Genomic DNA, 26,923 nt, shown 5'->3' with positions numbered 1-26,923 from the left:
CAAAAATCTCACGTTCAATCACTGCTGTATATTTCTTGGATTTACGAATAAGTCCGCTGCCCGAGCCTTTGTATAGGTACCTACTGCAATTTGCCAAATTGATTGACAATTTTATATTAAAGCCATAAATGCGATTACTTAATATTGCTATAATATGTATGTTTGGAAACATAACCGCCGTCGAAACGCCCACAGGACAGTTCAAGAAACACCTCCTAGCTTACGAACTCGAGTCCTGCATAATTTTAATTATTAATTTGTCTCACAAAGTGCTATGCTCTAAAACTAGATGGCAGGAGTTTCAAATAAAATTGACAGTTGACAGTTCTTATCAGCACGACTTCTCAAAAGTCAAAACAATATCAAAATTTATTTGTTTTGTAATTAATTTGTTGTAATAAACAAGGACAATAAACTATAAAAAATGAAGTAACGTATAAAAATATAAAAACAATTTCACAAATTGAGAAGGTACGCACTATTTGATATAGATTTCTTTAAATTCATCTAATGTCTGACATTAATATATTTATGATTCATAGTTGCCAAATATTTATCACACAATCATGGATGGCTTAACACAAAATGAAAAGATAATTTGGAATTCATGGGAGCAAAAGTCTGCTCGAGATGTTGTTCGTGAAGCAGCAGCTAAGGGAACTCACATAAACCTAGCTATAAAATATTTAATCTACAAGAATTCCTGGAATGAGACAGTAGCAAAGGATTGGTTTATAGCAGAGGTAAATTTATAATATTCATTTACATCTAATGGAATAATGTGTGCTTTATTTGCTTCATGAATTACATAATTAATTTAAATGAAATATTTTGAAACAGACATTGAAGTATAGCTGAATTGTACAAATTTGGATATTTGTTTAAAAATAGTTACACACATTTAAATCCATATTCTATAATCCGTAATAATATTGTGTATTATTTACTTGTAATTCACAACCTTAAACTTAGTTTGTGTTGCTAGGTCAAATCATGGACAGTTCAACTACTTATGCGAAAGCAAATATTTAAAGTGTTGCATCTGTTGAACAAAGTTGACATTAACCCTGAGGATCATTTAATGACATTAGCACAGACAGCAACAGAAATTGAATATAGAGACTTTTTAGTTGAACATTTGCAAAAGATCACTAAGGATATGAAAAGTGAAAATATTGCTAGATGGGAAAATTTTCTTAGACATTGGAACTTGCTGCGTTACCTTGAAAAGTCTTTTGAAGTAGAAGGAAAGTTCAAACAAAACAAAGTATTTGGTACCGGCACTGACAGAGTATTTGTTAATGAAAGTGAAATTAAAGAATTAACAATAGAAAAAATTGAAAAGTATTCTTCTGATTGGAAATCTAATGTTGCTACAGCATTGTTTTTTGATGTATTTGGTAAGTTTGATTAATGTAATAGATCTATTAATATTTATTGGGTTTCTGTAGTAGTATTCAATTTCTCTATAATGTCGTGGCCGAATGCCCCAGTAGCCCATTCATGAGATTGTTAATATTTTTCTAATTTATATTCCATTATTGAGAGGTTCGAAACCATCAATTCATAGTCAACTCTAGAATTTCGAATCTCGCAGATTTAAAATAGAAGCAAATATTATGATTTTGAGGGAAGTCACTTGAAAAATAATAAAATTTGTTTAAAAAAAATCCTGGTTGATGGACTTGTTTAGTCCAGCTTTGAGAAATAAATGTGGTCATTATTTTATCTACAATAACTTAATTTATAATTATCTATTATTACTGTAAAATATCATATTTAACATATAAACATATTCTATTTTTTGTTATTTTTGCTTAAATATAATATGCATTTTTGTTGTAATAATAATAAGAATTATAATTTATATTACAACAAATTCTCATAAAAAGATAAAGAAATATTTAAAAATAAAAGATTTTTAGCAAAAAGTAGCAAACTCCTTAATAACCAATTCCTAGGCCAAAAATATTGTAAAATTAGGTCAAAAAACCAATATAATAAAGAATTAACAGAGTCCCATGCAGTACATAAAATTGATACAGATATATTAAATAATAAAATATCTTCTCTAGAAACAATGTTGCAAAACATTACTCAAAATATAATTCAGCGCAGGAGCAAATATCAGAACATATAAAGCAGGCTGATTGCTTAGTTAAATTAGGCAATGAAAACATGGAACACTTTGAATCCTTTATAAACTATAATAATAATAATAATATGTGCCACTGCTCCAGCACAACTAATAAACATTCATTAGAAAATTATCAATCAATCAAATTATCTTGATAATTTTCTTTAAATGGGGATACACTTATGTATCCCCATTTAAAACTAGTCAAAGTATGGATACAAGTGCATCAAGTAGGTTTATATTATTTTCAGACAAAATTGGCCAAGGGTTGGACCTTTATTAAATAATGCAGTTGCAAAGAATTGTGAGGTGATAAATATATGTAAACCCAATATAACTTTCAATAACCTCATAAATTCCATACCAAAAATAAATCTAAAAGAAAAAACGATCATAGGTATAATGTTTGGTAATAACTCTCATAATATTAGAAATAAGGACCTAATTAAAAATATAGAAAAATTAATTAATATTTCCAATAACACAAAATCTAAAGTGATGATGTGTACATTTCCATACTCCTCGGATTTGACACAAGAGCAAAATAGAAAAATATTTAAATTAAATACAACTTTGTATAATGCGACATTCCACAACAATGAAAATTTAATTTTATTTGACACAAATAAATTCATTAATTATAAACTGAAAATAACCAATGGTAACCTATACCTACCATTTAGAGTTAAGCGACAGCTGGCTACTTTAGTAGCCTTAGTCAACAAACTACTTCCTCTGTAGTATTATTTAATAAATATGCCTCTATTGGGCAAAATTGTAAAATAATCGACATACAAGCCTCTATTGGGGAATGTATTAGTACTAATGTTCAAAAATATAACAATGAAGATTTTTCTTCAATTAATTTAAATTAAGTTATTTGACAAGGGAGGAAAACTCTTGCAATATCATACAAAATAGGCAACATTCACCAAATATAAATGTTACTGCTATAGATAATCATAATATAAAGCTCATAAATATTGTTCACCAGAATATACAAGGTATCTCAAGTAAGGAATTAGAAATTGAACTGTTTTTGAGCTGCTGTAATATAGATATATTACAGAACATTGGCGTAAGAGTCATCAGCTCCAGTTTAGTTTTAGAGAACATAAAGTAGTCAGTTCGTTTTGTAGAAGTAGGGCAATACATGGAGGTTCCCTAATTATTATTAATAATAGATTAAAATGTAAAAATAGAAGAGATATTGTTAATCTCTCTATAGAACAACTAATTAAGATAGCTTGTATAGAACTTGAGCAATTTATTATTGTAAGTGTATACCGCACCCCCACTGCATCATATGAACAATTCCAACATAGAATGGAGGAGGTACTATCAAAATTTAGCAAAACCAGCAAGTCAATTATAGTGTGTGGAGATTTTAATATAAACTTGCTTGAACCTTCGGCCAATTGTACTAGCCTTAAAAATTTATTTCAAAGTTTTAATTTGTTCAATGTATTTTGGGAACCTACCATACCAGTTACGGGTAGCCGTCTTGAGAGTTTCAGAAATAATTTGGTAAATACTATACCATATATACAGTGTGGTGAAACTGCTAATTTTCACTATAACTTAGTCTTCAATTCCTTCTGTGAGGAATTTGACAGGATTTTTACTCCAGTAACTGTGACAGTAAACAACAAACATTGTTTTAATGATTGGGCAACAATGGGTATCCACAAAAGTCGTAAAGGCTTATATGACCTTTATTATGAGGAACATTACAATAATAGTGAAGAGTTTAAAATATCTGTAAAAAAATACCCCAAGCTCTTTAAAGTAGTTTGTCATGAAGCGAAAACTGAAACTGAAAAATAATAAAGTAAAAGCGACTTGGAGTGTAATTAACAATGAAACTGGTAGATCGAATTGCCGTAACACCTCTATCTGTTTAAATATTAATAATCGCGTTATAAATTCGGAAATAGAAATTGCAAATAAATTTGATAAATACTTCTCCGAAATCCCGATTGTCACGACCAAAGACCTTAACTCTTCGCCAAAAGCAGCATATGATATGCTTAAATTACGCCTACCAGTATCTTCCACTGATTTGAAATTTAAGTATGTTACAGGTAGCGATATAATAAAAATCTTCAAATTAATTAACCTAAAAATACGAAAGACCTATGGGGCCATTGGACTAATATTGTAAAATACATACTTGACATTATAGCACCGGAATTAGCAATAATATTTAATGAATGCATAGATGAGGGTGTGTTCCCTGACCTCATGAAATACAGCAAAGTTATACCTTTGTTTAAATCGGGCAGTTCTTTTGACCCTGCTAATTTCAGACCTATTTCAGTGCTGCCTGTTTTTAGTAAAATTTTTGAAAAACTTTTGCTTCAACAGCTACAAATGCATTTTTGTAAATTAATGAACAAAAATCAGTTTGGTTTCACTAGGGGCATATCAACAATTAATGCGGGTACTTGACTCATTGAGCACATCTTTGATGCCTGGGAGGAGTCACAGGATGCATTGGGCATTTTTTGTGATATGTCTAAAGCATTTGACTGCGTCCACCATGAAACTTTACTCCTAAAACTAAAACATTATGGAGTGAAAAATAGAGCCCTAAATCTGTTAAAATCATATTTAAGCGAAAGAGTTCAGATAGTCGATGTAAATGGCAAACGGTCTTCGGGTAAACCTGTGGGAATAGGTGTTCCACAGGGTTCTATTCTCGGTCCTTTCTTGTTTCTTATATATATAAACGATCTACCGTTTGTGGTAGATGATAGCCATGAGATTGTATTGTTTGCTGATGATACTTCACTTATTTTTAAAGTGAAGCGACGTGCGGATATTGATGACGAGGTAAGCAATGCACTCTCAAAGATAGTGCGTTGGTTTGAGAAGAATAATCTGCACTTAAACAGTAAAAAACAAAGTGTTTACGGTTCATTACACCAAACACAGCGGAGGTACAAACCAACGTAGTTATAAATGACCAGAGATTGGAACTTGTGGAGACTACGGTCTTGGGTATCACGTTAGATAAAAAGCTTCAGTGGGGTCCACATATTACCCATCTAGCAGATAGACTCAGCTCTGCGGCATATGCAATTAGAAAGATTAGAGAGTACATGAATGTTGGGACCGCTAGATTAGTGTACTTTAGTTATTTTCACAGCATCATGACGTACGGTATATTAATATGGGGTCATGCTGCTGACATTGATATAGTGTTTGCACTGCAAAAGAGAGCTGTTCGTGCTATATATCAGCTTGGTTATAGACAGTCTCTCAAAGAAAAATTTAAAGAAATAAATATTATGACTGTTCATTGTCAGTACATTTATGAAAATTTAATATGTGTTCACAAAAATCGTCAATTTTTGCTCTTAATAGTGATTTTCATTATTATAACACTAGAAATAAGGGATTGCTTGTAACTAATTCTAGTACGCTTCATAAGATACATAATAGCTTTAAGGGTAAATGTATACACTTCTACAATAAAGTCCCAGCCACTGTTCAGGCATTATCTATAAATAAATTTAAATGTTTTATAAAAAAAATGGCTCTGTCGTAATTCCTATTACTCCACTGCTGAATATCTAAATGATCGGACAGCCTGGGACTAGATTGTGATTATTTTATAGCGATAGAAGTGACTGTACAATATTGTATATTTTTATTGAAAAGAGCGCAAAAAAAAGCGGTAGTAGTATCTAGTAGTATAAGAAATGACATCAAAAAGAATTCTAAAGGCATCAATTTTGAGAAAATAAATGCCTTTTTTATGCCTTTTATGGGTATAATACACAAAACAAAATATTGATATTTTTAATTCATGTTTGAAACTAGATTTATTTACAAATAAAATGATGAAAAACTTGTTTCATCTATCAAATAACAAAAAAAGTTAGAAGGATTTTAATTTTAATATCTTAGTTTTGACACAGTAGCTCTATACAAATTTATTTTGTGATATAGGGACAGAAGACCCTTACTATTAACAGTTTAAATACTTCTTACTTTGTTTGATTTTAATTTTTCTTCAGTGCACATCTTTATTTTTATCTTAGTTTATATTGAATCATAAAAAAATTTAGTCAAATAGGTACCCAATTTGTAAAAACATGGATTAGCATAGGGGAAGTATTTATTCTAAGGCTGCCATAGTACTGTTATTAAGAATGATAAAGATTAGTAGTGATCTCATAAAATTAGAGAAAACTCTGTAAATTATGATTGAAAACTTTCTTTTAAAATTAATCTTTTAGAGTGAGTCTCATAAAATAAGTACCATATATCATAATAATTTTTCTTTATAAATCAATTTTGTAACCAAAATGTATGAATTATGCGTGACTCGGACTCGCGAGCTCTTGGGTTCGGTCCGAGAGCTCTTACCAACTGAGTAGATGGAGCAACAACCTGAGAGTTGAACAAGATATACTAAGATTTACGAACCATGTGTTGTACAGTTGTCTTAGTTAGTAAAAGCACTTGAAGGAAACCCGATAGGTCGCGTGTTCGAGTCATGCATCATTCATAAATTTCGGTTACAAATTTATTTTGTATAATTAATCCCAGAAGTAGGGGATATCACTTTAAAAAATAACAAATTGTTTACTTTTTCTTCATAGCGTTTTTTTATGACAGTTTATACAATCAATCTAGTAGTATCATTTAATTGAATAATAAAGTGGAATAATATGATGATCCATTTATATTTATTTATAATAAATAAATACAAAGAAAACCCTAACTCCTTTTCATACTGCTACTGGCACCAATAAGTTGTGCTGGAGATTGGAGGATTTGTGCTAGATGTTCAACCTGCATTCTCGAACTCATTTTTTTTAATTAAAAATCTACTGAATCTGCCAGCCAATTATGTTCGGAAAAATAGGGTGGAAGGACACTTTTTATGACAGTGGAGTACAAACAAGCATAGATGTGGGTCACCTCATAGAATGTGATTATCGATCAATACTGTTGCCGACCTTTAAAGGGTCGAATAATGAATTTAGAAATATAATTTTGTCGAATAACCGACGTCTTTTTTAAACATTAAGAAAAGCTTCCAATATAAATAACAACACTTTTTTTAATTTGAGTATTTTTTTTATCAGTGATTCGCTCTTAAACCTGAATTGCATTGTTTTAGAATTCTCACTTCTGGAATTTACATCAGCAACAAAAGCTTGGACTTTTCTTATTCAGAACAATAAAGCAATGGTTTTAGTACGCTGGATCAATGTACAAATGTCTGAAGTTGTGAGAGATATGAACACCCGTTACTCATTCTTTAGCAACGAAAACTTTGAACGTAAACTTTTGAATGTTGATGCAAAAGGCCTAAGTGGCAGTCTGTTAGAAAATTTAGATGTAATTTTTCGAAAATGGTCTATCACTAATGAAATGATTGAGTATGTTGCTAATAGTAATTGCTTTTCATACACGAAAATGTGCGTGTATGATACATTATCTTCATACGGCATTATTATTGAAAATGAAAAAAGGAACTTAAATCAAATCATAGAGAGGCTATCTAGAACCCAGACATTAAAGATAGTTGATGATGTGTTCAATGAATCCTGTGCAACAATTACAATTCAAGATTTTTATCTGGAACTAGCGAAGTATTTTGTAACTCACAAGTTGTATAAAGCGCTAACAGTATGTATTGACAGTCAAGTGTTGAATACAGATCTTTCAGCTGTAGAAGGTGATGCTAAAAATTGTATTGAACTTTGGTTGTTATTTAAAAGTATCGAGCAAACTTCGGATCGGCAAAGTCATGTTGTGCCTGTGTACAAAACCTGCCAACAAATAGCAAAAGATGATATTGATAACTATATTTCGTCAAACGCACTGCTCTTTATTGGAATGATTCTGTTAGAAGACAATGCAAGTTTGTTCGATATATTTTTGAAAGAAGGTGTTCTAGAATTCAAAGACGTAAAACTGTTAAACAAAGGTTATAAACAAAAACTGCCACATATGTATAATGTCTACAAGAAATTTAGTGACACCAACAATAGATACGAATGTAGAGATGTCAATGTATATCAGTTACTATCAGGATATAGGGGTTTGGATATATCAAAAATATTTGAATTCCAACTAATGAATAAGAATTCTAATATATCGTCGGACAAGTCGGATCGGCGCAGTTTGGGAAGTTTGTTGCTGAATGACGTCGATATTAGTGAAATGAAGTCCCTTGCGCAAAGATCAATAGAAATGCCAGATTTTGCCAATGACAAACTTATGAAGAAGTATGGGTATGACGCGAAGTTAAATCACATGTACTACCTGAGACAGTACAGGCCGTGTAATGCTAGCCAAGCGTTTGTCACCCAGCAGTATCAGTTATACAATCGTATGCAAGACAAAGGGATCAAAAGCGCTTGCTGCGAAGCTCATGCGTTGGCTCTGCAGAATTGGTCCGATCCATCAATGACGGCATGTGCAATATCATTTGTTGCAATGATAGGGTGTAATCCAACTAGATGCAGAGTTCACATATCAGCAGCAACAGCTATTAAAAAGTATCTTGTAAAACACAAGGGCTATATCGAGGTAGAAGCAACCAGGGAAGTCACCGAATTGATGCTTAACCTGGTTCAAGGTCATGATGACACGGCAAAATGTATTCTTAAATATTTAGAAGAAATTATGGTCCAAAAATTTAGGGAAATGCGCGATGGCGATGATAAAAACGTTGATATGTCATTTGTACTTTATGAATCACAAGCTATGGTCAAATTTGCTATACTTCATAATTTACCATTACCAGAGATGGTGTTACAAGAGATTGTCAAGGAAAATTCCTGGTTTAATTTTTTACTTTTTGGAGACGTCTTTAGGTATCCGCTAAATCAAATGCTTAACCTTTCTCAAGGATTTAGCAACAGAGCCTACGCTGAACATCTAAAGCACATAATGTTGCATAAAACTACTGAAGACGATAACAATCATAGACAGACGACAACCAATGGACAGAGAAGAATAATGCGCTTGAGTTCCACAGATACTGTAAGTTCAACCCCGTATATTAAATACATACTAAATTTCTTGGGGCATCGGACTTGTTTGGACAATAATCATATTTTGATCAAGTACCAATCACTTCAACATTGTTTTAATCCAAAACAAAGGCAGTTTTTTGAAGTGTTTTGTAGCATTTTATTTTATATCAGTGGGAGGCTCCTTTGCACAGGATGCCGGCTAGATTATGGGTACCACAACGGCGCCTATTTCTGCCGTGAAGCAGTAATGTGTAAACATTACTGTGTTTCAGTCTGAAGGGCGCCAAGGCCGCGAGCGCAATTGTAGCGCCGCTCAGAATTTTTGGGTTTTTCAAGAATCCTGAGCGGCATTGCATTGTAATGGGCAGGGCGTATCAATTTCCATCAGCTGAATGTCTTGCTCGTCTCATCCCTTATTTTCATAAAAAAAAAACCAAAAAAAGGCATTTTCAATTTGGTATTTACATTAATGAAAACTTTTCTTATTTCTATTTAAAACATTTAAGATAGGGCGCAAAAGACTGAACTATACTAATGCAAAATTAACTGTAATGTTGTATTTACGCGTTACACAAACAAATAATCTACTTAATATTTTAGGACACTCAATTATTTTCTATGTTTTAGAGTCCAAGTCATAACGTGGCATTCGAGTTCCCATCTAACTCCTACATGGGTCGCGAGTTATGGGAGGTGGCGGCCGCTTGTCACGGACCCGAAGATCCGCCGGCGGCTCTGCTACGGGCAGCAGAACATTACAGAGAACCACTTCTGGTCCTTATTGCCAGCTGCTATGAGGTGAGTCAGCTTGATCATGATGCACATGTACAGCGAATGTATTTTTTCTTCCATGAAAATAAGGGACGAGACGAGCGGGACGTTCAGCTGATGGTAATTGATACGACATCCATTACAATGCAGTGCCGCTCGTCACCTTGAGACATAAGATGTTAAGTCTCATTTGCCCAGTAATTTCACTAGCTACGGCGCCCTTCAGACCGAAATACAGTAATGTTTACACATTACTGCTTCACGGCAGAAATAGGCGCCGTTGTGGTACCTATAATCTAGCCGGCTTCCTGTGCAAAGGAGCCTCCCGCTGGTACATGAAATAAGTTTGAGATGATCTAGTCTCCCATTTGAAGATCGAAGAAGATTGGGCGAGTGGATGAAGCAGAAGTTATGAAACACCGTAACACATTGTCTTCTGTGTTTCCTGTTTTTCATGTTAGGGTTTTGCGTGAAGTAATTAATTCCGACAATCCATCCTCTACAATCAAACAACACAATCCCAGGCCTGACCACTGGCAGTCTGCTATTCAAATTAAATTTTTTCATTCAAAAATGAATCAATCAATCAAAAAAATCAGTCTCGTGCCAGATTTTAGCGAGACAACACGTCCTCAGGATGCCTCGTGTAGAGGCGAAACACGCGTCGAATTGTTTAAAGACAAATATTGGCGGAATTAACCCTAAAGAAAACTCAAATCATTTGTATATAATTATACTATATAGGATTTCCGCAAAGTAACGTCTACTTCAATAAATATTTGAAATCACTTATTGAAAGTCAAAAACTGCTACTCATTTGGAAATTAATGCCTCAGACCTGAGAAAGACAAGCGCAAGAAAAAAAAAATAATTGAAATAGCCTGACGGCAGTCGCTCCATTCCCAATCTGTGTAATCATTACTAAATTTATGTTGTAGTACTCTTTACCACATAAATGTCTTTTAACAATTCTTTTGAATTTGTAACACATTTGTTTTGAACAGTTTCGGGGGTCTTGTTGTAAAAGCATATACATCACCCCACAAAAGACCTACTAACTCGAGTTAGCCGAGTAGTAGGCACAATAAGTTTATGTTTGTTCCTGATATTAACATTATGGTTATGACAGTTTCTAGAAAATTCACTTATGTGTCTATACAAATATTACATTATCAAGAATAAATTATTATGAGAGCGAATAGGTCTGTGGGTACCGGATGGACGCGCTACAAGGCGAAGGCGACAGCAGCTGCTCGTAATTCCGCGAGCGAGAACAAATCTTATGCGAGACACGCCTTTTACAGTCGCTTTACGAAATTTAAATGAACTTTCGCATAAGATTGACTTGTTTGCTTGCTCACTGAACGAGTTTAAAATTAGAGTAGTTGTTGTATGTTCTAGTAATAGTAATTAGTATAGTAATAATCTAGTATAGTAGGTATAGATTGTTAGTAGTAGCTTTATGTTTATATTAATTTAAATACTTAAATTTATGTCAACCCTCGATCACAATAGGTCAATCTGTAAGGATAGGGGCTTTATTGGTTAAATAAATAAATAAATAAATATTGAGAGGCAACAGTTAAAATGTTTTTTCCTACAAAAAATTAAGGTTTTCTTTCACGTAATTCAATTTCGCAGAAAGGTAAATATTCGTATTCGTTCAAACGATTTCAGTAATGTTTAAATATTGTGATAATATTTGTTAAATGCAACAAGAAAACTCTCTATTGTGATAATATTTTCTATTATTTCTTTCCAAATTAGCCGAACGCTGTGGACGTTCTCTGGTCCCACTGGATATTATCCTCAATAGAAGTCCGCTCATGTAGCAGAGAAACGTTGCTGGGAGAGATAACTGGTAAAACTCCGGCGCAAGTCCTACACAGAATTTCGACATTGTGCCTCCACGAGGGATATATGACGACGTTACACGAATCAATGTCTATATTTATGCCGGTATGTCTTTTCTGTTTTCATGCTTGTTCGGTGGTGTTTATTTTTTTATTATGATGTTCATAATAACGTTCAGCTGATGGTAATTGATACGCCTTGCCCATTACAACGCAGTGCCGCTCAGAATTCTTGAAAAACCCAAAAATTCTGAGCGGCACTACCAAATCGCTCGTCACCTTTAGACATAAGTTGTTAAGTCTCATTTGCCCAGTAATTTTACTACCTACGGCGCCGTTCCAACCGAAACATAGTAATGTTTACACATTACTGCTTCACGACAGAAATAGGCGCCGTTGTGGTACCCATAAACTAGTCGGTATCCTGTGTAAAGGAGCCTCCCACGGGTAAAACCTGGTAAAACGGTGTGGTGATTTGCTTGTTAGTAGAACAAATTATGAGTCAATGCTGCCGTGCAACAAAAGTGTAGTAATAGTGTTTCTCATATACTTGGGAGAAAGTTCCCTAAAAATATTCGGTATTACTTTTAGGTCCATTAAATTCCGTTTTTGAGAGTGGCCTCTCTTTTCTCGATTGTCATGCGCAGATGCTTTTTCATAGTAGCTATTTTAAAAATAAAAAAGGAGGATAAACGTGCGTACGGGTCACCTGGTATTAAGTGATCACCGCCGCCCACAGTCTCTTGCAACACCAGAGGAATCACAGGAGCGTTGCCGGCCTTTAATGAAGGTGTACGCGCTTTTTTTGAAGGTACCCATGTCGTATCGTCCTGGAAGCACCGCACAAGGAAGTTCGTTCCACGTTCCACAGCTTTGTAGTACGTGGAAGAAAGCTCTTTGAAAACCGCACTGTGGAGGACCGCCACACATCCAGATGGTGGGGATGAAATCCTAACTTGTAGAGTGTCGTGCGAAGGTGTAATTCGGCGGCAGGAATCAGGTGAAACAGCTCTTTGGAACACTCCCCGTAATAAATGCGGTAGAGGACACACAATGAAGCTATGTCTCTACGCCGCGCCAAGTTATCCAGCCGTTCACAGAGCACTGGGTCCCCGAAAATTCGAGCTGCTCTGCGTTGCATGCGGTCAATTGGATCGAATTGATACTGGGGTGCGCCAGACCAGAGATGACAGCAATACTCCATATGTGGCCGGACCTGCGCTTTGTACAGCGCTAGAATGTGGGCCGGAATGCCGGCTTGAAGCATTGCCGTGCTCTATTTATGACGCCCAGTTTCTTTGAAGCCAATTTTGCTTTGCTCTCCAGATGGCTGCGAAATTGGCAATCCCTCAAAATTTGGATTTTTTTAAGAGAAGTGTTGTCGAAGAGCGTTGATACGACAAATGGGCATTCGTCACGGCCTGACATATTTACGAAATGTCGGATAGTATTATAGTCTAGATCAGTATTTCTCAAAGTGGGCGACAACGCCCCTTTGTGGGCGATATAGACCTGGGGAGGGGCGTTAAAGGGCCCAGAAAGAAATGGGGGGCATTGGCGTGGTTAGGGGAGCGATAGTTGATTTGTAATGTCAATTAGATACTTATAATTAAAATTTTGAATAAGGGTGTTTGTGCACTACTCTGTGATTTTACGGATCCATGTAAAACGTACGATCTGAATGTACGTTTCTGTATGACGGATTGAAGAATCACAGATACGAATTTAAAACGTATGAGTGCAGAGACGCCCTAATTCAATTCAATTTCAAAATATCTTTATTATCAAGTAAATTAAGTTATGTACAAAACCAGTGTAGGTAGATCCTAGTAGTACAGTATCGTGGTTTTAGGTATTGTTTTGTGGGTACTTAGGCCTAATAAAAACATATAAAACGTACAGAATAAGTTCATTACATGGTAAAAAAACATTGTTAAGTATAATAATTAGTAATTCAGCAAGGTTTTTTAGTCTATGTATGCCTTAGACACAGCATTACATTCTATATAGACGCCCTAATTAGTTTATATTAATTATATTAGGAATACTTGTACTAGGAGTATATAAAAAATTGGGGGCGCTAAAAAACAAATGATTTTCAAAGGGGGCGGTAAAAGAAATAAGTTTGATAATCTCTGGTCTAGAAAAATAAAAGTTTCTATTAGAACCCGCACTAATTTCCTATGCGCGGTTAATAGCTAAGCTTCTTTTTACTTGATTCGTTGGTCTTGATAAAATATCTGAAATTTAACCTAAATTATTTATTTGAATTTTTACAGGAAAGCCCATTAGCAACACTGACATTATTGCTATACAGAAGCATTCGCCTTTTAACCTTCGACAAGGAGACAGTCAAACAACTAGAAAGTTTCCTTCGCCAATGCCAGCGCAAATATAGTACGGATAGCAACGGATTTCCTTGGGATTTGTCGCCAAAATCATTACAAAAAATATCAGTGGACTTAATTAAAGTGGCGTTGAGTCACAATTTCGATAGTGCCTATCATCAGAAAGAGTTCCTAAAATGTTTAGCGGAAGTTGATTTTGGAAAGGGTTTTGTCGGTGAGTTATTTAATGCACATAATGAATCACGTAAAATAATGTAGTTAATACTGGCAGGTAGGCTTTTATTTAACTAATAGGTGGTTTCGTTACAATATTTAATATTCTCATTGCTTATTCAGCTTAACCCACAATTTTACCTGATCAGAGACGCATTACCCCTAAGGCAAAGTAGGCACATGCCTAGGGGCCCGAGGTTACAGAGAGAAGCACGCGCGGAATTATTTAAACAAATAAAAAAATTAACGTAAATTAAAATTGTGTGAATAAATACGCAAATACTTTATACAATATCAAAGTTTCTGGAATTTGATAGAGTCGTATACCAAAAACTACCACTATGTTGAAATATGAAGATTGCAGAGAGCATTTCCAGATTTACACGTGTTATCCTGCATTAGTTATAAAATAAGTACCTTTTAATTTAAGTATCTTTAATAAGTTCCTTTTAATTTAAGTTTTTAGCCCCTGCTATATTTTATTCCATTAACAAATTATTTTTTTATTTTTGACTCCCTAAACAATGGAAAAGTAGACAGACAAACTTGTCAAAACTTATATCTAATTCAGAGGCGAAAATGTCTTATAGAACACTCTGGGCAAGTACCTCATGAGCACCTTCAAACGGCCACATACCTATGTGTATTAAGTACCTACTTATAGCGGATATTTTAAATTAGAAATAGAAATAGAAACACTTTATTAGCAATAAAAAAACACTCACACAAAACACAAAAACACAACAATTTACAATATTAATTAAAATCTTAAAATACCAAATTAAATGACGTAACAAATATTATAAAATAAATAAAAATAACAGTGTGAGCGTGATTCCCTAATAAAATATACGTAACAAGCATAAAACGAGATATTCTTTTATAAGACGTGTAAGTTAGCTTTACAAATTTTCTCTTGTTTCAGCTGGGTGCCCTGATTTCTCTGTATTATATGATATAGTAAATATTTCAATGGAAACACCAAACGTTATAAATGTATCGAAACTTCTCGAAGACGAGTCCGGCACATACGTATTGGAGTGCATTGATTTGTACAAGAATAACGCTAACTACGATGTTGCGATAAGAATAGCCAAGCTATCAGGTTTGCCAGTTGATGAAATTTTGATCACGGAGTGGAGTCGCAAAGCCGAAACATTATTTGATGAAACTGATGATGAGAAACAATTGACTGACGTAGATATTGTTAAATTTATAGCTGAATGTAGTGAGGTTTTTAAAAATGCAGGAGTTACTACCAAAGAAGCTACAGCATTCCTAAAGAAATTACCGTCTAAATTATCTGAAAATGAGCAGAAGTTTTACGCGTATAGAATCATTATGAGTTGGTTCGACGAAGGTCACGAATATGGTGCTATACGTGAAGAAACTGAACACAATATGTGGGAAGCGTATTTTACATGTGACAATTTGGAGGTTTTTCTGGACAACTATGATAGTACGTTGCATTTTTCTCTAAACGGACAGAAGACTGCAAGTGAATCGAAGAAATTAGGGATGATAAGCTGCGAAAGACCATTCGCAATGACTTTGCATGAAATTGAAGTTGAATCAGATGTAGGTAATATTGAAAATGCTGTGATTCTAGACGATGAAGACGTCCCAGTTTGGAGAAGAACTGTAAATAGGTTATTAGAATTGAGACTTGTGGTGGAAGCGTTTCGATTGGCTAAGCTTTATAAGATATCTGATGAGTATTTGTGTAGAACCCCATGTCCTGTGGAAGTGACGAGGACTTGTCTGCGGCTGGCCGAGGGTACTTGCTCTCCATATGAGCTGCCGCAAGAATTACGACTGATGATATCATCTCCAACTTTGCAAAATAAACTGTCAGGTAAGGCAAAATTTTCTCTTTGAAGCGAAGCTTTTATACGGACGTTCGGGCGCGGGCTCTCTATCTGTGTTAAACGTCAGATTTGACAGCGTTACACGAGAGCGTCAGATTTAGGAACAGGTACAGAATGTCGTCAATAATCGTTTAATGCATACTCGGTAGCGGCTACGAAAACCGAAACTGTATAAAACGAATCGCTTTATACTATAAAGATTCGCTGCTTTCGGGTGGGGAGGCTTTGTTTTTATCTTGTTTTGTGCAATATTTATATGTACGATAATAAGGCTCTTACTGACAGTCTGGAAGTACAACATTGACCACACTTAAATACTTATGGGAAATCATCTGTCATAAGCTGTTACAAGCGCTATGGTCGTGGGTTGAGTGTGGGTAGATTAAACATTGAAATTATTTAGAAAAAACAAACCTTTCATTATTTTTGTCTTATGTAGCGCTTAATGGTGTGGAGTGGTTAAGTACTTCTTCATTTATAAAAACATAATTTCGATATTTTTTGACACTTCTTTAAACATTTTTTTTTTTTATGGAATAGGAGGACAAACGAGCGTACGGGTCACCTTTAACATTTTGGCATTATGCGATTTTTCTTCCTTCAAAAAGATAAAATTCGAATGAAGAAAGGTAATGGGGCTGCAGTTATCGATGTACTTAATAGGTGTTTAAGAGAGAGGTTAGACTAACATTATGTTCAATAGTTACATATTCAAGATTTCATCTTCTCGTTATCGTATGTTTAATTAATTGAAATACATTAGCTATCGAAGGAATACATAGTAATATGTAAATTTTTATCTATACATATAAATATGATTGGAGTGTCTATTTGTAATATTGATATAACCGTTTTTTACTACATGTATATGAATATATATACAGCACGTACACCAAAATATTTTTTTTTTACAAATTTTGTCCGTCTGTTTATTCCGGCTAATCTCTGAAATGGCTGGACTGATTTTGACGGGACCTTTATTGGCAGCTGATGTAATAAGGAGTAACTAAGGTTACGTTTATTTTAGAAAAATAATGTAATGTTGCAATGTCCAAGAAACAGAATAACTCTAAAAATAATTTACATGGCAAGTCAACGTTTGCCGGGTCAGCTAGTATGATATATATTACTTGATCAAATCTGCAGAGGTTACTACTAGACTTTTCTTGTCGATTTGTCTTAAAACTTAGCTGAAGTCCAGCAGAAGTTTTATTTATAGCTGCGACAGTTTCAGAAACTTCAGTGGCTAGCTTCGAGGAGCTGGTAGTGATTCAGGAGCGACAAGATGAAGGGTCACATCTGGCCGCGCGCGAGGATGCTGACCGCCTCACTACCCTTGATGCACTCAGTGTGAAAACTGGACTCGCTATTGTTAAACAGGTATGGATTTTCATGCGTTATGGCTGATTTATGCAAAATTCAGTGTAACTATTCAAATTCAAATATTTTATTCAAAATAGGATGTGACATAACTTATTGAAAGTCAAAAACTACCACCCATTCCAAAACGAATGCCTCAGACCTGAGAAGAATGGGCGCAACTAACTCAGCGGGCTTTATATTTTCATCAAAAAAATATGTTTACAAAATAATAGTGTACGATTAAACTTATTATTTAATAGCCCGAGGGCGGTCGCTCCATACCCAATCTGTGGTATCATTAAAAAAGTCATCTATGTTATAGTAACCTTTACCACACAAACTTTTTTGAACAATTCTTTTGAATAACGTAATAGTTTTGTTTTGAACATTTTCTGGGATCTTGTTGTAAAAGCATATACATCTATACATCATCATCGGCACTATATGTTTATGTCTTTTCCTGGTGTGGTAATTGATCACCGCCATAATCACCAATCAAATGATTGGGAAACTGAAGTGGCAGTGGGCTTGGCAACTATGTGCCCTGACGACGGACAGATTGCCGGTGGGGCAGAAATGTCCTCGAATAGTGACCATGTACCGGAAGACGCAGTGTTGGTAGGACCTACAAGACGGACGGACGAAAAGAAGATTAGATGGAATATGTTGAATGAAAGCAGCGCAGGGCCGATCGTCGTGGAGATCCTTGGGGGAGGCCTTTGTCCAGCAGTGGACGTCTTCCGACTGATGATGATGATGATAAAAATCATCAGAAGGCGATTGATGCTGCACCCTGTATAACTTTCTAAGTCTAGTAAGCAGTGAATGTGCTTAATGTAATATAAATGTTTTTTTAGATAAAGTAATAGTAGCACATACAAATAATACTATTTTATTAACATTAAAGCTTTTAATTAGGTTTGCATAATAGGTGTATTAAATTAAATCTTTAATAAGTTATTTTATACATTTAGGTTTTTGAAGTAGATTTTTTTAAACGTAGTAACTGCCGTAACCCGCTACCCGCTGATATCTTTAGTACCCCGTCCCCTCCACCGTCTGTCACCCCGCGGGACGGTCGCGCACGCAGTTATCGTTTTTTTATGATAATAAGGGACGAGACGAGCAGGACGTTCAGCTGATGGTAATTGATACGCCATGCCCATTACAATGCAGTGCCGCTCAGGATTATTGAAAAAAACTCAAAAAACACAGCATTGAAAGTAGCGCTTTCGCCCGCGTCATTGAACAGTATAACATGTGTTAAGTATGGAATTTATCCACAATTGTTGAAATAATCCAGGTGGCGAATTACTACAGAATAGCCCTACAAATAGGCTGGGACTACATGTCCGTATTAAAGTATCAAAATCGTGCTTTGGACTTCATAAGCCTAGTGAGCGGGAAATCTCGGATGTCGTTGGCGAATCTGGTTTTCAGAACATTTAACATACCAAGTAAACAGGTGAGATATAAAATTCGTCTCTCATTGCTATTTCGTAAGATTCTTTTGAGAATGTTTTACTTATTAATATTGATTAGTTAATGGTCCTTCTCTACAATATCGTTTTTGAATATCATGTTGTTGCAGTTAAGAACTAGAGAAAAACTTATTTATAATCTGCGCATGTAAATAATTACGTCTTAATAAATGTCTAAGTCATAAAAAATGGCGTGCGTACAAAGTACACATGTCAGAAGTGAAACTTCTTTGGAAAACTAATTTTTAAATCTCATTTATATCAATTATCCTAATCTGTTCTCCAAACCAAATGTTTTTTGTCAATATTAGAAATTTTTTGATGTTGTACTTTTTCGGCCGCGTGCTAAACCTGCACGAAACAACGCTACGAGGGAAGACGTTCTACTTATTCGCGGCCGTGCACTAAACCTGCATGATACAACGATAGTAGCAAAGTTTTTCTACTTACGTTCGGCCTTTCTCACTCTATCTCAATCTCCCTCTCCCTATTCTTAGATAAAAACATCCCACATTTTCGTGACACTTTATTGGCACATATAGACACTGGATTTAAAAAATGATCCCAAATTCGTTCTCTGCATCCTCGAGAACCTCGGATTCGGTATCCACATTGTTGAAATCATAAATTTTCGCGGCGGCCATCTTGGATTTTAAAAAAACCTGCACGATACAAGGCTAGTAGGGAAGATGTACTACTTACTAGCGGCCGCGCGCTAAAACCTGCACGATACATGGCTAGTAGAGAAGCCCGAGAGTAAGAAATACTCTTCCTCAATCGGTGTCAATCGCTCTCTCCCTTAACAAAAACCTCCTCCTCTTCTTGAACAAAAAAATTACCCTCATGCGCCTAAAGAAGTTTCATTTCAAAAACAAGTTTTTTTATTATCTAATCTTAAAGGTCAAAGATTAATTGTTGGCATATGAGATATTCCGTCTTCGTGACTTAAGGGGATGGGCGAAGGTCGACGTGCAATGTACTAACCGTACACTATTGGTCGTAGATGCCTCACCACTCAGGACTCGTGACATATTGGCACTATTAAGGGCTAATAGTACTTACAAACATAAGGTTATCTACTGGTTCCGTTAGTTATTATAAAAAAGGCCGAATTCATATATGTACATATTTTAAAACATCGTAAGTTAAAATTAAAAATAACTTCTACACTATTTTGCTGTTGCTGCCAAGTTATTACATTCGGTAATAATAATAGTAATTACCATCAACTAATAAAAAAATACAAAGAGGACCATAAACAACGTTTTTGTAGTGGAAACAATAGTTTTATATTAAACTCCATTTTGTGTGTATTTTTTCCAGATTGCAGACTATTTATGCCGAGAAATGGTATCGGCTATAATATCCCCACATTTGGTTAAAACGTCAACTTTTAGGCAAAAAGAGCACTTTCAATACACGTTATGGGGCTACGTTCTGGACTCGGACATTGAAATGTTCCTCAACATGCGGCCAGATGCCTGCAGCCACATCGGCCGACTAATCCTGGACCATTTGATAGCTTTCCAAAAGATCTACAAAGCCACGGCTGTTATAAAGATACCGGAGAATATAATGGACGATAGTTGCTTTGATGTTGAGACATTGATTGATGAAGAGTATCAGAACTTGGACGGGGAGGAAATTGAATCCATTCTGACAGAGGAAGGCACTCTGAATTCAGCCGAAACTGAATCTATGTATTCCGTTTCGACTGTGTACACCGCGGGAAAAATGTCGAGAGAGACGAGGAGGAATCTGTTTGATGTTATATCTAAAAGTAATGTTCATATTCGCAACGAGGTGAAGACAAACATAAGGAAGATAACTAAAGGGGCGAAGTTGTCTACGAAACAGGTATTTATTTTTTATCACACCTTTTTTGTCATGGGCATTAGAAAAGTTGGAAGACCGTGTAAGAGGTGGGCTGATGATGTGATTAAATACGCTGGAAAAGACTGGCTAATATTGGGCAAAGACTGAATAGTGTGGAAAAAAATTTAGGAGGCCTTCACCCAAAGAGGGGCCCATACTACTAATTATACATTTATTATTAAGAAATAGAAAAAAAATACTAACATAAAACTATTCTCTTTTTAAATTCTTATAATATTAGGCTTAAGTTAAGTTTACTAACAATAATTATAAGTTTGTTTTAATTTTTAAATTTAGCTTAAGTTAATTATGCAATTTAGTATGGGAATAAAAGGCTTTTTTATTTTATTTATTTTATTGTAAGGTCATTACTGCAAAGGGCAAGATCATAACTCAAGTTCAGATCAAAAATAACAATCCAATTTTAAATTGTAATTGTAAACATAATATAAGTAAATGTGTAAATGTAGATATTTCTTCATTGTGCTTGCTCTTAATAACATGGATCTTTCTACATCGCTTTTAGTCTCATAATAAAAGGGTATAAAATCTTGTTTTTTGACATCCCGATTAAGGTAAATTTGTACTTCTCTCTCTGTGTCAGCCATTATCAACCAGTTTGGTGTAGGCCTCATTGAGACTGCGCAATTTAACCTAGTTTTATGCATCTTCCACTCAGTTCTCAGTAGCCTTACCCTGTCATCCTCCCATCGCATATAGGATTCTTTTCGGCTCAATCCCAGGATCGTTTTAAGCAAACTTTCCGGGCTATGTGTCCTGCCGACGGCCATTTTACACTTGCCACTCCTTTGATGTGACCTAACTTAGCTCCTTATGCCAGTTTTTTGTCTCGGGGTCTCTCAGCGATCCCTATTTCCATTCAGGTGTTTCCCCTTGAAAACTACTTCTTGTTAATACTTCCTTTGTGTGGTCAAAAAACCTAGCTTTTAGTGAAATTGTTATATTCATTTTGAAAGCTAAATCCAGTTTTGACCTAGGCAACCCACATGAAACGTATACCCAGGTAGACGCATGAATTTACCTTTTGAAAGTAGAGACAGTTTGTACGTCAACGCAAGTTAATTGTGTATAGAAAAAACATTCTTAATTTAAACGAGACATTTTTTTATACGGCTCAAAATAGTATGTACCAATTGCTTTTTAAATAAGCAATATTACCACCTTAATTTTATGTAAGTATATTACTTTTCGTGGCATTAATAATCATTTCGTCTCACGAGACTTTTACCCAAGAAAATCGAAGTAACATTAATATTAACACCACATGACTAACTTTATAAATACCTATAAAACTGTGTATAATATAAAAGTTTACAACTAAAGTATTCTATTTAAAAAAGTTAGAAACGCGTGTGCATTGTTCTTGACAGTTTGTCCTTATCACGGGTTAACTATTTGAATATAATGACCACTATAGCACACTAGTTACATAATGTACTATTATCAAATCAGGTGAACACGATATCAATAGAGCTATTGGTGCTCGCCCACGAATGTTTCTCGTGCGCGTGCGACACAGAGGGCGTGGCGGTCGTGTTGCGGTCTGCGCAGGCGCTGGCCGGCAGGTTGCTCACGGCCAAGTCCTGGAGACTCATGGTGCGACTGCTGACCGGCCTGGCACGGTACACCGAGTGCGGGTACATCCTGCAGGTTAACAATTACTAGTCTTTGTTAAGGCCAGAATCTGCTTGACCGACTTCATAAGGCTCAAGTTACACCGCCGCGGAATGGAAGCGTCAATTTCGCCTCATGACGCAGGAATTCGCGGGAATCCTTGGGCATTCCCGTAGTCCCGACTATGCATGAAAGACGCTTGGCCCCGCACTGTGACAGACCTCTTCTGTTCGCGCCACTTCCCGCGGATTCCACAGACGGCACCGGAGAATATTCGAGAATGCGCGAGGATTCCGCAGAAAAACGCGTAATAACTTTTTGGTTCGTAATGTGTGTAAGTGTGTTCAATCAAGTTAATTATGCTACATACAATTTCGTCGCTTCCGTTCCATTCCGCGGCGGTGTATATTGAGCCTAAGTGTTTTAGGTGTTCTACTTTATGGCAACATTAAATGAACACGCGGGTAGAACTACTTAACTATTACCTAAAATTTATTAATTTTTGTCACAGGCCCTGCGCGAAAACCATCAATTTGAATACTTGCTAGGTCAATTCGATTATATGATTGGCCATAAACAGAACAAAATTGCAGAGTTTAAGCATGGCTTGCTTGATTTCCTTAAGAAGCACTGCCCTGGCGACACAGACACTTATATAATGGTCGCACTGCATTTCAACATGTACGCAGAAGCGGCTAATGTTAAAAAGAAGCAGGCGTTAGACTTGATAAATGATCTTGAGAAAATGGCGACAGATGGCGTTAAATCGACGTCGAAAAAGCCCGTGTGGCCTCAAATACACGACAACGTTCCGACGAGAACTTTGCTCGAGACTGCTATGAACCATTGCTGTGACGCAGCAGAATTGTATCTACAGGGGGGGTGTATGGGGAGTGCGGGGGACATGGCAGCTCAGGCTCAACTCATTGCTTTGCAAATATCGCTCTTAAACGCGTCGCCTACAAGACTCATATTAAAGAGGACTACGGAACAGATGTATACATTGGTCAGCGAATATTTAAGGTAAGTTTTTTATTATTCTGACAAACTTTTTAACAGAAATCTTGGTATGTCTTCTTCAACTCTCCGGCTGTGACTCCATCTACAGGATCTACTTTACAGTTGATAACCTGCTCAAACCCAATAATTGCATATTAGGAAATTGACTTGAGACGTCGCTCTTTCAAATGTAAACAAGACCGTTTAGATTTTGGGTTGAGCAGCAAGACTTACCAAAATTTACGTTCGGTGTGTCACTCGGATGGTTGGCTCAGTTGGTAAGAGCGCTCGGATGGATTCCGAAAGGCGCCGGTTCGAGTACCGCGTCGTCCATAAATTCTGACTAAAATTTTTATTGAAATTACTGGGTAAATGAGACTTAATGACACGGGAGTGGGTCAGGGATTGGAAATAATACTCCGCTTATAGGAACGAGTCTTTATTTGCGTTCACTTTTTCTGAACTTGCACTTCGCCGGTCTGCCGCTGTTCCTCTTGTGGGTGGCAGTACCTTCAACGCGTCACACCGCACCGAACACTAAGTCTCTTCTATCTTCTTCCTCTTGGAACACTTCCACTTTTCACTACTTCTTCTTTTCTTTTTCTTCTTCTTTACACTTTCGAGTCAGAACTAGAACTGCCGTAGGCCACGCTTAGTACGGCTTATATACCCCCGGATCCGTTCTATTTTCAAAATGATTCTCCCATTCCATCTTTAAATTTAAATTGTACTAGAAAATTCTTTTAACTATTTTTATCCTGCTTACACATTTTCCATCCCTTTTTTTCTGTTCGATTTGATCCTGAACTTACTAGAAATTTCCTTTAACTTTACAAAACCCAAAAAAATCCATACACTGGTAGGTGTATCATACCCGGGTCTACAGCGTCTAAAGTAAACACTTTTCTGCTGAGCTACGAGTATTGCTGACGGAGCTGTTGAAATTAACAATGTCTTGAAGTTTGACAACTCTAGTCATATACTTCGAAGGGTTGCTACGCAACATTAATATCTTATGTCTTGACGAGCGCAATTGTTTTTCCGCTAAGAATTTTTAGGTTTTTCAATTCCTGAGCGGCACTGCAACTTAGCCGAGTGTGATAAAACGCGAACTTGACTTTTGCATTGTTCTGTCTTAGCTTGACCTCAGCATAATTTCAGCTATCAAACGACTATAAAACCGAAATCAAAGATTATGCCAAGCTCACACTCAGCTTAGTTTTACGTAAGTAAAGTCTGAGAAAAGTTATGATAAACGGTAAATTTAAAAGTCGTTGCATGTAAATGCAGTAAAATCACATACTAATTAACTTTTTAATCAAAATTTATGGTTCCGTTAGAACGCTCTTACCAACTGAGCCAACCGTCCGAGTGACGCCCCGAACGTAAATCTTCGTAAAGTCTTAGCAAAGTCTAAGTAAGCTCTATAGATCTCAGATTAATATGACAAACAATGATCTATAATGTCTTTTAAATTGTCTCAATTAATAATGTATTTAAATGTAAACCCACAGTTTCATGGAGGGTCTAGTGTTAATGAGCAGCTCCGGTTCCATGGACTCGTGGCAGGAGCTATCGTATCGCCGCTCGCTGACCAACGACCAGGCATACCTGCGAGACATGGCGGCCTGCCGACCAGACATCGCGCACGACTTTCTAAATAGGTTTGTTTAACCGTAGACTTAAAATATACTATCATCAGTAGACGTCCACTGCTGGACAAAGATCTCTTCCAAATATCAAGGCCTAATAGGCCTTAATAAATATTTACCAGCGGGAGGCTCCTTTGCACAGGATGCCGGCTAGATTATGGGTACAAGCAGTAATGTGTAAGCATTACTGTGCTTCGGTCTGAAGGGCGCCATAGCTAGTGAATTTACTGGGCAAATGAGACTTAACATCTTATGTCTCAAGGTAACGAGCGCAGTTGTAGTGCCGCTCAGAATTTTTTGGGTTTTTCAAGAATCCTGAGCGGCACTGCATTGTAATAATGTGTAAGCATTACTGTGTTTCGTCTGTGGGCGCCGTAGCTAGTGAAATTACTGGACAAATGAGACTTGACAAATTATGTCGCAAGGTTTCGAGCGCAGTTGTAGTGCCGCTCATAATTTTTGGGTTTTTCAATAATCCTGTGCGGCACTGCATTGTAATGGGCATTGCGTATCAATTACCATCACCTGAATGTCCTGCTCGTCTCGTCCCTTATTTTCATAAAAAAAGTAACGAAGTGTAGAAATTAAATTAAGTTCGAGTGACACATGATTCATAAATTTTGATAACAAATTTACTCTGTATAATTAATCCCAGAAGTTTAAAACTTTAAAAAAAAAACGAATTGCATACATTCAAACTTAAAATAAACATAACTTATATTTTTTCAGATATAAAACAGAGTCGAAGAAGACACCGACATCTCAACTGGCTATGTCAGAGTTACACAGCCTCCTTAAATGAAACAGAATGTAATCTTGATAAAATCGCGATCTCATACTAATTCTCATCGTTATATACTTATTATATATTAAGTATAATTATATTATCATGTGTAAAAACTCATTGCCAAAAATATTAAACTTTATATTATGCTTAACTTACTGTGATAATTAAACATGTGAATCGACTGAAATTGAATATATATTTTTTGATATAAAATGTTATTGTATCTATAAATGATTGGAAGTAAATGAATGTATTTATGTTTATATAGCGTTTTATTTATGAGTTTGATATAAGAAGGCTATATACCAGAGAGTTCATTGAAATGTTACAATTTAAGGACCGAATATTGCATTTTTAGAGTCAAAAAGTCACTAGATATCGCGAAAACGGTGTTTGCACCCCTTTTTCCAAGATGGCGGCTGGGGGACAAAGGCGGCAACCCCACAAACTTGAAACTTGGGGTTAAGCTTCTATTGACCCTCCCATGTCCCAAAAATAAAATTGCGTTCTCAAAAAAATGCAAAACTCATGTAACATTTCAATGGACCAATGGCAACTTATGTTTGTACCTCACTGGAACATGAAGGCCCCTCCGGTCCCCCTTTCACCCCTCGCGCTCGTCCTGTTGCGTCACTACGGTTTGCAGTTTCATTACCGTTAGGTACAGTCAGCGTCACCCATTGTATTCAAAGCATGGCAACACCCATCGTTACCATATACATCCCCAATATGTGACGTGTATCGGATGTGTGGCGTTCCACCACAGTGTGGTTTTCATAGCACTTTCTTTCACTTACACCCAGGCTGTGGAATGAGGTTCCTTATGCTGTGCTTCCAGGAAGGTACGACATTGGTATATAAAAGTTACCACATGACACCTTTAAATCCTCTGGTGCTGCAAGAGAATGTGGGCGGCGGTGATCACTTAACATCAGATG

At 35.9% G+C, this 26,923-nt stretch overlaps 1 protein-coding gene across 3 annotated transcripts; it reads left to right on the top strand.

Moving 5' to 3' along the window:
• The first annotated feature begins 333 nt into the window (after positions 1 to 333).
• LOC126976459 (spatacsin) lies at positions 334 to 26,248 on the top strand. 3 transcript variants are annotated; one of them, XM_050824779.1, is made up of 15 exons: positions 334 to 471; positions 543 to 743; positions 986 to 1,400; positions 7,275 to 9,148; positions 9,769 to 9,939; positions 11,680 to 11,871; positions 14,045 to 14,327; positions 15,252 to 16,181; positions 17,429 to 17,574; positions 18,860 to 19,021; positions 20,361 to 20,894; positions 22,386 to 22,583; positions 23,059 to 23,570; positions 25,061 to 25,210; positions 25,928 to 26,248. In XM_050824779.1, the coding sequence occupies exons 2-15, from the start codon at positions 567 to 569 to the stop codon at positions 25,998 to 26,000; spliced, it is 5,817 nt and encodes a 1,938-aa protein (XP_050680736.1). In that variant the 5' UTR covers positions 334 to 471; positions 543 to 566; the 3' UTR covers positions 26,001 to 26,248. The 3 variants fall into 3 exon arrangements, with proteins under 3 accessions (XP_050680736.1, XP_050680735.1, XP_050680737.1); XM_050824778.1 differs by having other exon boundaries at positions 17,423 to 17,574; XM_050824780.1 differs by lacking the exon at positions 22,386 to 22,583 and having other exon boundaries at positions 17,423 to 17,574.
• The last annotated feature ends 675 nt before the right edge of the window (positions 26,249 to 26,923 follow it).

The sequence above is a fragment of the Leptidea sinapis genome, chromosome 41 (assembly GCF_905404315.1).
Source record: "Leptidea sinapis chromosome 41, ilLepSina1.1, whole genome shotgun sequence".
Taxonomy (NCBI): domain Eukaryota; kingdom Metazoa; phylum Arthropoda; class Insecta; order Lepidoptera; family Pieridae; genus Leptidea; species Leptidea sinapis.
This window is presented reverse-complemented; position numbering and strand designations above follow the sequence as displayed.

Excerpts from the sequence above, each read along its gene's own strand:
- LOC126976459 (XM_050824778.1), top strand. The coding sequence starts at position 567 with ATGGATGGCTTAACACAAAATGAAAAGATAATTTGGAATTCATGGGAG. Across the intron at positions 14,328-15,251 it reads TTTTGGAAAGGGTTTTGTCG|CTGGGTGCCCTGATTTCTCT; the intron begins GTGAGTTATTTA and ends CTCTTGTTTCAG. Across the intron at positions 25,211-25,927 it reads GCGCACGACTTTCTAAATAG|ATATAAAACAGAGTCGAAGA; the intron begins GTTTGTTTAACC and ends ATATTTTTTCAG.